The sequence below is a fragment of the Elgaria multicarinata genome, chromosome 3 (genome assembly GCF_023053635.1).
Source record: "Elgaria multicarinata webbii isolate HBS135686 ecotype San Diego chromosome 3, rElgMul1.1.pri, whole genome shotgun sequence".
NCBI classification, from domain to species: Eukaryota; Metazoa; Chordata; class Lepidosauria; order Squamata; family Anguidae; genus Elgaria; species Elgaria multicarinata.
In genome coordinates this window covers 122425423-122439799 of record NC_086173.1, presented here as the reverse complement: position 1 = coordinate 122439799, position 14377 = coordinate 122425423, and the positions used below count along the sequence as shown (strand labels likewise).

Sequence of the window (14377 nt, the reverse complement as noted above, 5' to 3'; positions counted from 1 at the left end):
GCAGCCACCATTTTTTTGTTTTTTAAAGGAGATGGAGCGCACAGGCGCTTGTGCGCAAATGGTGAGTGTTGGTTTTTTTTTTTTAAAAAAAAACACACCTTGCCCTCCCGTCACTCCACCCTCGATGAGGAGCTCTGTGCCCCATGCCCGGCTCCTCGCGGTTACTCGCGAGGAGCTGGGACAAGCCACGACTCCCGCCCACACGTTCCGCGGTCTTGGGATCATCCTGAGACCGTGGAAAAAGCAGGCTAGAAGTGTAGGGCAATATCCCGGGGAAAGCGAGGGATCATGCCTCCATGCTCCCGGGATCCCCTGTGCATCATGTGAACGCACAGGGATGATACCTGGGATATCGCCCTGTCTAGCTATGGCCTTGGGCTCTAAGCTTAAACACCTAACTGTTCTAAAGCTCTGCATACTGTACATCCCAACAGTTCCACTTTGTACAGCAGGATTTTGAAGTGAGAGTATTAGAGAAGTTTCTCAAGCAAAACTCTGACTATATGTATCTGCAGAGCACAAGCCAACAGAGTGCTGAAGGACTGAGGTCATAAGGCTGTCTTGGTAGACAACGATTAAACAACATTAAAATGAGGTTCAAGGGGATTACATCGTACAAAAATCATAAAATAAATGCAGCACAACATATTAGTCAAGCTTCTTAGGGTGGTTTGTGGCATATGCTAAACGAAAACCCACTGAATACATCTTAGCTATATGAACTCATGTTTCACTGTGTGTAAAAAAAAGCTTCTACTGGGGCATGAACTGTAACAAGAGAGACTCAACAGGAACTCTCACGACAGCGCAGAAAGTCCCTTTTTATCAAGTAAACATCTGCTGTATTCTAAAAACTGATAAGCAAGAGCCTGTTTTGCAATTTGGTCTAGCTGATAAAGCAGCAATTACAAAACTGACAGAGATGAAGGTAGAGCTGAATTAGAGAAAACTAAAAGGAGTGGCTCGTTTATCTGGACTATGAGGCCAGATCAACTGACCAATAGACAGGCAGCACAGCTTTTGCCGGAGTTTTAACATTACAGTACAAGGAAGGAGCAACTTGCCGGGTTGGAGGGGGAGGAGGAGAAGAGAAGAATCAGAAGAACAGGAGAGACTGCTCTAGCAGCACCAAACCCCAGTGTTTCATCAGAGGAGATTTTTTTTTAGGAACATGAATCCCAACTCTTAGGTCAGGGATGGGGATCATGGGACTCTCCAGATGATGCTGTACTGCAAGTCCCATCATCCCTCAGAATTAGCTATGCTGTCTAGGGCCGATTGGAGTTGCAGTCCCACATCATCTGGAGGGCCACATGTTCCCCATCCTGCAATAGGTGGACTGGGGTCATTTTTTATTCACAGGACTGGAGCAAAGACTAGCTTAAACTCTGATACTGGTTCTACTTGTGGTATTCAACAAACTGCCCAATGCTTTGTTGGAACTGATTCTCTCACTTCACAGTGGTCTGGGGAGATTTAATTGCTTATCTTTGAGATGTTTAAAAATGGATTTTACTAATCTCCCAACCAGGAGTCAAGGATGAATTTTGCCATAACAAAGGGCAATGCTGGCTTTTGATAAGATGCTCTTTGTTTATTTATTATGCTAGAATGCCAATATAAAAGCAGCTAAAAAGAGAGTTTTCTCAATGCTGAAAAAAAATATATCTCAGGACACCGTGATTTCTGCTTTGCACTAAAGGAGAGAGATTATTTTTCCTAACTGAAAGGAGAAGTTAAGTACTTATATGACCCTTAAGTCAGATGCCAATAGGACTCCTCATTACTGTTATAAGAATTTACTTTAGAAGGCAATTCTTGCTTACAAATAGGGCACCCCCACACTGTAAAAAGTGCTCTCCCAGCAGCACTTATCAGAGGTAGAAAATATTTATATTGTCCTTTGGCATGAAGGGCTAGATGGCCCAATAAGCATAAGACAACTTCATATGCTCATATGTATAACATGTTAGCGGGAAAATTTCAGATCCCCAAAGATGCAGATTTCTAGCCACTGAGAGGAACTATATAGCCAAAGAACACAGAGAATCATGTAATCTCCCTGACACCTCCTGCCCTCTTGACTCAATTCTAGTTAATCCCCCCTTCCCCAAGAGGAGGGCAACCAGGATGGTCATGGGTCTGGAAACAAAGCCCTATAAAGAGAGACTGAAACAACTGGGCATGTTTAGCCCTGGAGAAGAGAAGATTGAGGGGAGACATGATAGCACTCTTCAAATACTTAAAAGGTTGTCACACAGAGGAGGGCCAGGATCTCTTCTCAATCCTCCCAGAGTGCAGGACACAGAATAATGGGCTCAAGTTAAAGGAAGCCAGATTCCAGCTAGACATCAGGAAAAACTTCCTGACTGTTAGAGCAGTATGACAATGGAATCAGTTACCTAGGGAGGTTGTGGGCTCTCCCACACTAGAGGCCTTCAAGAGGCAGCTGGACAACCATCTGTCAGGTATGCTTTAAGGTGGATTCCTGCATTGAGCAGGGGGTTGGACTCGATGGCCTTATAGGCCCCTTCCAACTCTACTATTCTATGATTCTATATTTTACAAATAAAATCAATTACATATGCCAATTAAGGATGTTCTGTCAATTCTGACAAGTTTGACTATTCACAAAACAAAACTGTGTTTGCTAGTTGCATAATATGTTTAGCACATATGATCTGATCACACCTCAAACATCACTATAGTTGAATGTACATACTATATTTTTAAACCAGAGTCACCCGCTCAAAGTTATCCACAGACAGAATATCAATATTTCTTAAAGCTGATTTCGTAGAATATAGGATGATGATGAGGAACTCTTTAAGGAATTTTGTTGGGGAATGTAAGCATTGTCCGATTGTCAATACCTATTTAACCAGAATGAGAATGGCCAAGCTTCTCCTAATGCCTCAGCCATCAATTCAAGATTGCCATTTTAGCCATACTGGTTTATGTGCATGGTTAAACATCTTTCTTGGGATTAAAGTTAATGGAAAATACCATTAAACTTAATGGATCAGATTATGGCATAATCTTAAAGTTACAACTACAGAGAGTTTAAAAATGTACATTCTTTGCATTAAGATCTGGCAATGACAAAGAGGTAGTCTATGTCATACAGTACTGCTTCCAGGGATCTAGCCTCTAAGGAAGGGCTTATATCCTAGGTAAGGTTATGCCAATCACAATGCACAATTGGTAATTCTGAACAAATTTTGCTCAATAGTTAAGATATTAATATTGTAATGTATTAGTGTCCTCTTGTTTTCAATATGGAGCAAATTATGAAGCTACAAAACCAAATATGGCTGGGAAACCATAGCACAGAGCTACATACATTTCAAAAACTAGGATAAGGGCTCAGAATGGATGTGCTGTGATATGTAGCAAGCAGACAAGAGGTGAGGTTTAGAAAGGAAAGAACCTTGAGCAAGGAGGTGGGTAGGTACGTATCAGTCAAATGATTATTGCCTGAGATATACAGGATTGTTAGTGCAGGGTGAATGTATGTATCCAGATAGCTCTGGATGTGGCTTAATATTAGCAGTATCAGTGAAAGGTTGGACTTCTAAATGCTCACCGGTATCTCTCTTCCTGAAGAGCCTGCATTATCAAGGAATAATCCCTCTGATAGTGAACCTTGAGGTTCTCAAAGGATTCCTCCAGTCGTGCTTGATTCTCTCTGATCTCTTGAATCTCATGCAATATTGCATCAAACCCTGAGCTTTGCATTTCCATAGTGTTTGTTTTGGAGCTTGACGCTCCCACAAGGATCCCAGTGGTGCTATTGGCCCCCACTGAACCTGATGTGGCACTGGAACAATCTTCCTCACTGCCATATTTCGGGCTTGACTGAAAGTTATGAATGCCTAAAGTCTTTCCCCCAGTCCCATCTTCTTGACCTTCTTCCAAAGCATCCTTCAGATTAGCAATATTGTCTGCACTCCCAAACTTGTTCCTAATGAGCGAGGCAATCTCCCGGGGTTTGGAGACAACAGCCCCTGCTGCTGAATGGGTTGCCTGGGAGAAACTGGAAAGTCCACCTTTAACACTGTCTACCACTCCTTCACTGAAGCCGGTGACCTTTGCTCCCACATCCTTTAATCCCTGGTGCATATCCCTCAAGACATCTTTGGTCTGTCGAGGGATGCCATTCTGTTCAATCTCTCGTAGCTTCCGATGGTAGTGTTCTAGCTTCTTCTGCAACTGGAGAATGGTCTGGGCTGACTTCTGGTTCTTCTTCTCAAATACCTGCTTGATGCGGGCACTCTGTTGCTTGTCTGCATTATTGGCTAATTTCAGGTATTCTGCCACATTGTCATCCCGGGCTGTTTGTTCTATTTTGATTTGCTCCGTCAGCTTCAGTATCTTCTGCTGCAGGTGGGTGATGGCCACTTTTGTGCGCTGAGGATCTGGTGTTCCATCAACAGAGTCTGCATTGATGCTGCAGTCTATGCTTGAGGCCACTGCGCTAGATGTTTGTGCTAGGCTACTTACATCTAACCGCTCGATCTGGAGAAGGAATGAAAAAAGTGAACATTATAATGACAAAGCCCAACTAAAATGCAAGCCAATTTAGTTCTCTTAAAAAGTGGGGGGAAATCTACTTTTATAAATTGACAATGTTATGCTTAATATTTTTATCTGGTTTCTTTAGATATTACTCTTCAATGTCAGGTCAAATCTTACCCTTTATGTAGTGGGAAGAATATTTATAAGCCCCTCCAGTTTTCTGAGCACTTGGAAGGATGAAATCAAGAGACTTCATCCAGCTCTGTTAGTGTTCATAAAGCAAATAGGAGAAGAGTACAAAGGAACTTTATCCAGCACTGTCATACATATTATCTTGTAGGATAGAGAGAGCAACAATACTTCCAAAAACCTTGTATTCAAATAAAACAGGTAGCAAAGTAACTAGTTTATGTATCAAATAAACTGGTGAAATGTATACAGTACCCTAGCCCTTCAAATAATGTGCAATTGTGAGATCACATTTCTCCTCTACATGCCCTATTGAAATAGCACTGATCCCCAGAATCCCCAGATCTAAAAGAGCCAAGACCTATTCAGAGTGGAGGTCCCATTCCCCCGTAACAGGAGCATGCTGGTGTAAATGGTTAAGTAGAAAGCAGAAGGCAGGCTCATTCAACAATATGAGATAACCATGTCGAGACACTATCAAAAGTTTCCAGACAATTGTCTTTAGGCCTCATATCTTAAATCTGCATCAATTTATAGCTGCTGAAACTGTCCTAAACAACATTACATGGATATGTATGCAAGCCTACATGGGGAATGTACATGGGGAATATTTACAAGAAAACCAAATTAGCATTTTAAACATCTCAACTTATTGACTATTCTTAACCAGTGAATACTTTAAATCCGTATATATTTAATAAAAATTAAATCTTTCAGCCCCTGTTTGTACAGCAAAGAAAGCATTCTCCTTTCTCTAGCCTACCTTGGCTTTTCTGAGGCGCAATAGTTGTTCCCAATGCATGACTTGAGCCACATGCCTGCTAAGGCTTTGCTGAAAGCTAATCCTCAAACACTCCCTGAATACTGTACAACCAAGTCTCAAGGAAGGCAGCTTAGTACAGAAACCAGTGAATCATTTAATTACTCAGCAGCTCCTCCCCAAACAGGGAACGTATGAGGTCTCCTTCTAACAGGAGTATGAAAAATAGCAACATGACATCATGAGAGGCCTGGACTTTACGAAGAAATAAGCTCTCTAAATTTTTTTTTTTAAAAAAAATTCAAAGCAAACAAAGGAAGCTCTAAAGACTTGTCAGCAGATAAACCATGAATCTGTCCTACCTAAGATACATAGACAAGAATCCATGTAAAAGCCAAGCCTTTTCAGGGGAAAAGGTGGCATCTGAGGTCAAGAGGGAAACAGCAATTGTTAGAAAACCCTCGATTGTCACAGTATGCTCTGCCAATGGAGCAAATTATTCAAGCAAAAGGAAAACAAAACAAAATTTGGATTGTTTGAGAAGAATTGCTCATTTCTGGCTTGACCCATTATGTGGATAAGCAATTGATTAGAAACTTAAAGCACTAGAAGGTGTTTTTATTTGCTTGGAAGAGAGGGATTAGCAACCACCTATTTAAAAATACAGTGTGTGTGTGTGTGTGTGTGTGTGAGAGAGAGAGAGAGAGAGAGAGAGAGAGCAGGGAGGGAGCCGGTCCTGGTGTGTGTGTGTGTGTGTGTGTGTGTGTGTGTGAGAGAGAGAGAGAGAGAGAGAGAGAGAGAGAGAGAGAGAGAGAGAGAAACACACCAGGGAGGGAGCCAGTCTAGTTTCCCTGGGAAGGGAGTTCCAGAGCCCTGGGGCAGCCACCGAGAAGGCCCTCTCCCACATTCCCACCAGGCGTGCCTGTGATGGTGGTGAGACTGAAAGAAGGGCCTCCCCTGAAGATCACAAGAGGATGGGCAAGCTCGTAAACAAATCTACATTTTGCACATGATACAATCAGCCTATAATCTTTTAAGCCACGACACAAATAAATAGGCCACTGGATATATAAGTATGAATCACAATTGCACAGTAGTAGCATCCTATGCCTAGAATCAACTGACTGAATTACTTGGAATACCCATGTCCATTTCAAATAAAAATCACAACCAACCAATTTATTGCTAATGGTCTAAACACTCCAAAAATGTTTCCACATATTTTAAAAAGCATGTATCTTATCTACACAAAGGTCTATTATAAAACAGCTTCAGCAAACTGAAATCAACACCATTTACTAATCGTAAAGTGCCTGTAGACATTGTCTGAGGGGCCGTGGGATACTGAAGATTTCCCCTTCCAAGCTGTTACAGAAAGAATTGTGCTGGCTGCTCTCCAAGGTCTGAAAAACAACCTCAGGGACTGGAAAAGGGGGCCTTTCCATTAGTGTGGTGGGGAAGAGACCAGAGAGGCCAGGATACCAGCTCTCCTGAGGCCCCTCCGGCATCTTTCCCACCCACTCTGAAGCACTATCACTAGATGGGTAAAAAAAAGCCTGGCTAGCAAAAAAAGGAGAAAAAAGAAAAAAGAAAAAAGGAAGGGTGGGAGGACAGATCATCTCTGCCACTCCTCTCACCCTGCATTAGATAACCAGAAGGCTGCTCCCCTATGAGGAGAGACTGAAAGAACTGGGCATGTTTAGCCTGGAGAAGGGAAGGGCAGAGGAGGGCCAGGATCTCTTCTCGATCCTCCCAGAGTGCAGGACACGGAATAACGGGCTCAAGTTAAAGGAAGCCAGATTTTGGCTGGACATCAGGAGAAACTTCCTGACTGTTAGAGCAATACGACAATGGAACCAGTTACCTAGGGAGGTTGTGGGCTCTCCCACACTAGAAGCATTCAAGAGGCAGCTGGACAACCATCTGTCAGGGATGCTTTAGGGTGGATTGCGGCATTGAGCAGGGGGTTGGACTCGATGGCCTTATAGGCCCCTTCCAACTCTACTATTCTATGATTCTATGTTTTCAGGGGCCTCTGACCATGAAAGGTGCAATCAATAGGATTGTGCCCTTAAACTTTCATACTCAACTATTATTTATTCTAGCTGTAACATTGGTGGTGTGTACAAGAAGTGTATTGCACAACTGTAAGAGCACTTGTACATAGTTAGGGAGTCACTCTCCCCCTCCTCCCCTCAGTTACAATGACAACTCCTGAAAATTCTGTACACCATAAAAATAAAAAATATTTTATCGGTCTGAAATTTGGCGGGAAGGATTCGAGCTAGTAAGGGGAATAATTAAGGCATATTTTATAAAATTCCAAAGATGAATAGTTAAGTTATATGAATGTAAAGATTGAATTGTAAGTTCAATGTTGGTCTGTTTCCATGCACTCAAAATATACTTCCAATGTCTCCTTTTGCCAGTTTAGATCATGCCAAAAAATCTAAAGAGATTGCAAAGATCTCCCCTCTATGGTTGGGTGAAAATCAAGGGCAGTATCCAATGCTATAACCACACTAATGTTAATTATGTCAAATTTTGATCACAAATTGCTTTCCCCATTTGCCTAGCAAGCATTACACTAAAGCAATGACATTAGGGCTAGCGCTGTGACAGCACTGGATGCTGCCCAAGATGTGTATTCCAAAAGATGTGGATCAAAATAAATCCCTCACTGCCAAGAAGGCTTGAAACCTTTAATTAACTGGTTAGATTAAGAGACCTCTTTAATAGAATAAAAGTTTAATTGGGCAACACATTCTTAAAAATGTTAATTATTTTCAAAGTATTTATGAAAATACTTCTTTCTTACCTAGGATGGTGCCAGCTGGAAAACATATATGCAGCATGTAAGAAATAACCAAGCCAAAAAAAAAAAGCCTTTTGCTTTAAAAATATTGTTTGTTGCATGCACATTTCAGCAAATTTAGAGTGCAATCCTCCAGATATTTAGACAGAAAAAAATCCTATGACTCCCAGGGTCATGGCTGGGGCATGCTGTGAGTTGTAGGACTCTCCCCACATCTAAACATGCATAGGATTGCACACTTAATCAGTTAACTAATTTGACTAATTGACTGGGTTTTATTTAATAGGCGACAGCTCTACTGGCAAGTATTGCAACATCTATCCAATAGGATTCTGAAGAGGAAGCTCTGGCAAATCAGCACATACATGACTGGCAGACTGACTCCCTGGAATGGAGGCTGCTTCCCAAAAGTTCAGCTGTTGCAGGACTACGTAAGCTGACAGGAAAAAATGGAGGATTCTGCAATAGCTATGATGGGACAGCAGTGCCCTACGCTATGTCATGTTACTAGCTGCACTGCACCCAGCATGCAAAGACTAGCCTGCACAGGATAGGAGCAACTTTCTAGTTTGCAACCACTTGAAAATTTTGTGACCCTAGGGTGGGCTAGGATGTAACACCCATGCATGGAGCTGTGTTTAGTTTATGGAAGGAACTTATGTTCTATAGTGAGAAAGTGGAAATGACAGGTCTAGGCAGTACAAGATGTCTATTAAGTTGGTAAGAGAAGAGAATGATGAATGATGAGCCTGCCTGGTACCGAAGCAGAGTGAGAATGAGCAATGCCTTATTGAGCAAGTAACACGAGCCACCAATCCCAGTTCTCGAAGGATGAGAACTTAGAGAACATGTCATCATGCTGAGTAAACAGTATATGTGAGTTCTTTTTTAAAGGATGATGTCAGATCAGAGAACTTGTAAACGGAAATATATATTTTGCAGCAGGGCACCCACTATTTGCTGTAGAGGTGCTGAACAATAAACCAAATGGTGTAGAAGAGTAATTGACTAGCTCAGTCAGTCTTTTAAGGACCTGATGCATCCAATCACAGTGATTTCTGTCAAATGTGCGCCAAGTAAGGGCATGTACTTTACTAACATCCAAGTTCGGAAAGTGCATGTGACCCTCTGCACTCATGAATAATCATGCAAAGTTCTCTGATGACATATTCTCTATTACTGCTTTGGTATCGATTACACTAGATAACAAGACTTTTTTCCCCATTAACAGAAGCCTTATCTGAAAATTTACAGCTGTTGTTGAAGTGATTTTTAAAACAACACCTGCAAATTAAGTTTGACAGAAACCCAAGGTAGTAACTAGCACTTGCATTACAGAACTCATAGGGGGAACTACAAGTGTTGGCCAATGACAAGTGAATGCAGAATGCAGAAAGCTTTACAAGGGACTGCGGGGTGGGTGGAAGGGTATCTTTGGTGATTCTCTCCTGCTAATGCTCCTGGATAGTTTCAATCCCTTTGGGGCTTATTTCTAGCTGGAGGAAACGCAGGTTAAAAATGGCAGTGGGAACATTTGTAGGGGCTGACAGCTCAATGGTAGAGTAGAGCATATGATTTACGTGCAGGGTCAATCTCAGACATGTCTAGTTAAAAGCGGCAGGTGATGGGGAAGAACTCTGTCTGACACTCTGGAGAACCAGTGCTGGTCAGAATAGACAGTACTGGGCTAGATGAACAAATAGTCTGACCTGGTTAATGGCAACTTCCTATGTAAGGGTAGGCACTCCCTGCCCCTCAAACTCACCACTCTAATTCTTCCCTGCAAATGCCCCCTGCCATACCTTAGTGTTACAAGATAATCACAGGGTTGGGAACAGTGGCTGCAACTCATAATGTATAGCTCGCCCCATAAGAAAACAGTGCCCTGGAATAATAGTTATAAACGTAAAGTGTGGCACAATTTAATCAGCATAGGATGTGATCAACAATATAAGAAAAAATGCTCTGCACTGGATCATGTTTCTCACAAACCATTATTTTGTCAAACTAAGTTTCTTTATAATAATAAAAAGTAGTATATTTCAGCAATCTGGACACTGGGCATATTACTCTCTCCTAACAGGTACACTCTTTACACAGTACTTTCAAGTAAAGTACTACAAATAAATAAAATGCCAACTTTGCCTACCTTTCTGTTGCCAAGATAAATTTTCTTATGCTAACTTCTTAATTAAGAACATTATACTATGAGAAAGGACGTTTGTCATAAAACATTAACCCTTTCTACACCAGCCGTTTTTCCAGGGATCGTCCCGGGATCATCCCTGTGCATCCAAATGACACACAGGGGATCCCAGGAGCAGGCAGGGACGATCCCTCCATTTTCCTGGGATAATCCTTAGGTGTATATACCGCCCCATAGCCGAAGCTCTCTCGGTGGTTTAGCCATCAGGAAGTATGTCATATGTCGGTTGTATTAATCCCATCTTTCTATTTCATAGAAGTCTTTTATTAAGATCTGTGTGTGTTTTTCATATTGATGACTGAAATATAACAAGGTCATTGATGCACTCATTGGACAAGATGCTGCTTTTATTATGTGGCATACTCCATCCTTAAATTGTTTCTATTTTAGAACTTGCTTTATAACCTATCAACAAACAGGAAATTTTAAGAACTAGAGTCTTAAATTGTATGCCCTAACACAGCTACTGTGTTTTCAGCTATCCCATACATTCTTTTAGATCCTCTTATTTAGTGAGAGAACAAAAGAACACACCTAAGCCCACTATTTATGTCAAGAAGATTTATGGTTCCTATAAAAAAACACACACCACACAATTGAAAAGCTTGCTTTGGGGGTGGAATAGGAGGGTCTTGTTACAGAACAAAGGCTTGCTTTTGTACCGATCATAATAGAAGAGCTCTTTTTCCTCATTCAATCATAAAAACGCAGACAGACTGGGAAAATGGGAGGGTAGGCAATAAACTTCACTGCTAAGTGGTTTAATTTTCTTCTTGTATGCCTAATAGTGATGTTCTGTAACCCCATTCTTGTAATGTTGGCTGTCTCTCTTGTAATATTGGCTCTCTCATCAACTGAGAGAGATCCTAAAATGTGTTTTTAGGATACATAGTGTCAACCTTGAAGCAACCATATAATTCCTCCCCATCCCAATATTCTATTGTCCGTGCAATGCAAGGCAGTATGGCATGACAAATATGGTGGTGTAAATGTTTAGGAACTATGGAATGTATTTACAACCTGTGTGCAGCAAGACAACTGCTAGTGTGAAAAATGCTGGAGCACCACCACCACAAACATCTGGACACCCCGTTGAGCCAATGCTCCTTTGCAAAGAAGCCTGCTGAATCTCTGCATGATTAACTCGTTTGGCCTTGCCTCTGCTGGGGGTAGGTAGTCCTGCTCCTGCTCTGCATGGGGATATGAGTGGAGCCTTCAATCATCCTAACATCAGGATGTAGCAGGCAGTCTGTTCATGTGTCACTGCTTTGAGTTTGCCTTCAAGTCATTATGGATGATGCAATGATTCCTTTTCAAACAGCAATGTTTAGAATCCACTTTTTTAAAAATCAAGACACCTCCATAAGTAAATAGCATAGTACAGTCTTTCTCAACCTGGTGCCCTCAAGATGTTTGGACTATAGCTCCCATTTTCCCCAGCCAGGGTGCCAATAGCCATGCTGGCTTGGAATGATGGGAATTGTAGTCAAACACATCTCGAGGGCACCAGTTTGGGGGAAGTGTGGCATAGCATAATGCTAACTGTGAGCCTGGAAACTTTGCCTTCTGTTCAAATCTCATCTCAGCCACAAATTTACCTGGCTGCCTTTGGCAAGCCAATATTCTATCAATAGCAGTTCCTCTTCTACATCTAAGACTAATAATACTGGCTTACCTTGCAGGGCTGTTAGGATAATTCACATAATGCATGTGCCTTGAATATAAACTGTACAAATGCTAAATATTATTATTGCAACCCTATAACCCATGTGAATAAAGTAGATATGCTGAGCCTCTGTCACTGGAACAACCAGTTTTACCAGCAGATTATGGTGGCTGGCCAAACAGTACATTCCTTCCTGCTTAGAATAATCACCTCTGCTATTCTGGAGGTATGACTGCTGCAGGAACATATTGGATAGTGCCTATAAAAACAACTGGTGACTAGTAGCACACTTCCTGTCTCTTCATGCTCACATACATTTTTCTTTCAGTAGGCCAAGACAGAAATGCCTCTTCATTCTAGCAATTATATTTTACATTGCTCTTGGAGTGAAAGCAACTAGACCAGAAATTGCTTATGATCCAGACTACTTGATTTTACGACTCAATTCCTGTAAGGGTGAAGAGGAGACGAGACTGCAGGAAAATAGAGGTTTCCTCACCCAAGGATGGTGGTGCATATGCTCTACCGACTCTGATGAAGCATTCCGGAAAACTTGAACGCTTTCACACAATTTTGTGATCTTTAGTTGACTCAATAAAAATATTTAACAGCAGGATCTTACACTGAACAAAGAGGATTTTATACCACCTGAAGCTGGGATTTTATTCTTCGAGAGTATATCCCCTTAGACATCTTAAATTATCTCCAGCCTTCTTAATATAAAAAGTCTAGTTTCTCTCCACTTTGGTCATGTCTACACCATAGGGTGTAGAAGGAGGGAGGGGGATGATCCTGGACCTACCTGCTTCCAAGATCGTCCATGGCAGTCTAAACGGAAGTGTGACGTCCCGGAAGGGGAAAGGGCTGTTGCGCCCATATATATATTGTATAACGTATAATATCGGAGCTAGAGCGCACTTGTGCGCCAGAGAAAAAGTAAAAAAAAAACCACCCCCGCCTCTGCATCCCCCCCCCAATGTCCCTGGACTCCCCCCGGCCTGGCTCCTTCCCTCTGCTGAGACCCGCCACTTGTGGGGAGGAGGGAAGACGCCGGGGCAGGCACCCGCACCATCTGCGGTCCTCAGGATTGTCCCGGGATCATGGGGAAAACTGGGAAAAAAGTGACCCCATAAATCCCAGGGAAATGGAGGGATTGTCCCTGCCTGCTCTCGGGATCCCTTGTGCATCATGTGGACACACAGGGATGATCCAGGGGGAAAAGGCAGGTGTAGACATGCCCCTAGTTTCCCACTTTCCAAAGAACCTGTTTATTTCATTTAAGGATCAAAATGGTAACAGCTGGATTATATAATTTCAAAATGGGGGTCAACTATTGTCCTAGTTTACATGCGACAACCGAGAGTACAAGTTGATTATTGGTTAGTGTTAAATTATGGGTAGTTGTTATGCGCGAACCCTGCACTATGGGCTCTTAACAATTCAGTATTCACAACTCAACAACAAAACATGTGATCTCTTCCTGGGTTGTTTGTAGCAACAACCTATAATTAAACCATAATGCAGGGTTCACATGTAACGACAAGCCACTATTCAACAACCCCATGATTCAACGACAACCTACATTCAAAATATAGCCTGGGCTGTTGCTGCATGCAAACTATTGTTTGCTTCTCCATACCAGCAGTCCTAGAGAAAGTCCTAGGTGTAGCCCGAAACCATCTCAGCACCTGATAAGAGCATAATTTGAATGTAACATCTTAACATTCCATCTTAAGACTATATATTGTTTTTAAATGTTTCATCTTATGTGGACAGCCCAGAGAGCTTCAGCTATGGGACGGTATATAAATGCAATAAATAATAATAATAAATAATAACTAGTTGCAGAGTCCATGGTTTGAACATCAGCCATTTTTCCTCCTGCACTTTTGCTTTGTGTAGCATCTTGTTTGATAAACATTTCTAGAGAATCTGAAAGCTTGCATGCTATTTTGTGACTTCTGGTTGGCCTAATAAAGCTATTGCCCATGTACAAATTTTTTCTTATGGGCAAAGCTATTACCTCTAAAAAACAAAACAAAACAAAACAAAAAACAGAACACCCCCCAATAGAAATAGTTATTTGCACAAATCCCAAACTAAAATGTGTTTCTGGGGCCACATTTGGACATCATGATAGCCCATGATGGCTTAATAAGCTACTCATGGTACCTTATTTTTTAAAATAGCTCACAATCCCCTGCCACACAATTGATCTAACAA

General features: G+C 41.8%; 1 protein-coding gene across 7 annotated transcripts in view; it reads right to left on the bottom strand.

Moving 5' to 3' along the window:
• The window catches only part of TMCC1 (transmembrane and coiled-coil domain family 1), a 129641-nt gene that overhangs the window by 12669 nt on the left and 102595 nt on the right, over positions 1-14377 (bottom strand). For 5 of the 7 annotated variants that reach the window (XM_063121414.1, XM_063121412.1, XM_063121410.1 and 2 more), the window contains one exon: positions 3587-4518. In XM_063121414.1, coding sequence (XP_062977484.1) covers positions 3587-4518 — 932 coding nt within the window. Of the gene's footprint in view, positions 1-3582; positions 4519-5470; positions 5535-14377 lie in introns of those variants that run through there. The other 2 variants (XM_063121415.1, XM_063121413.1) reach the window with 2 other exon arrangements.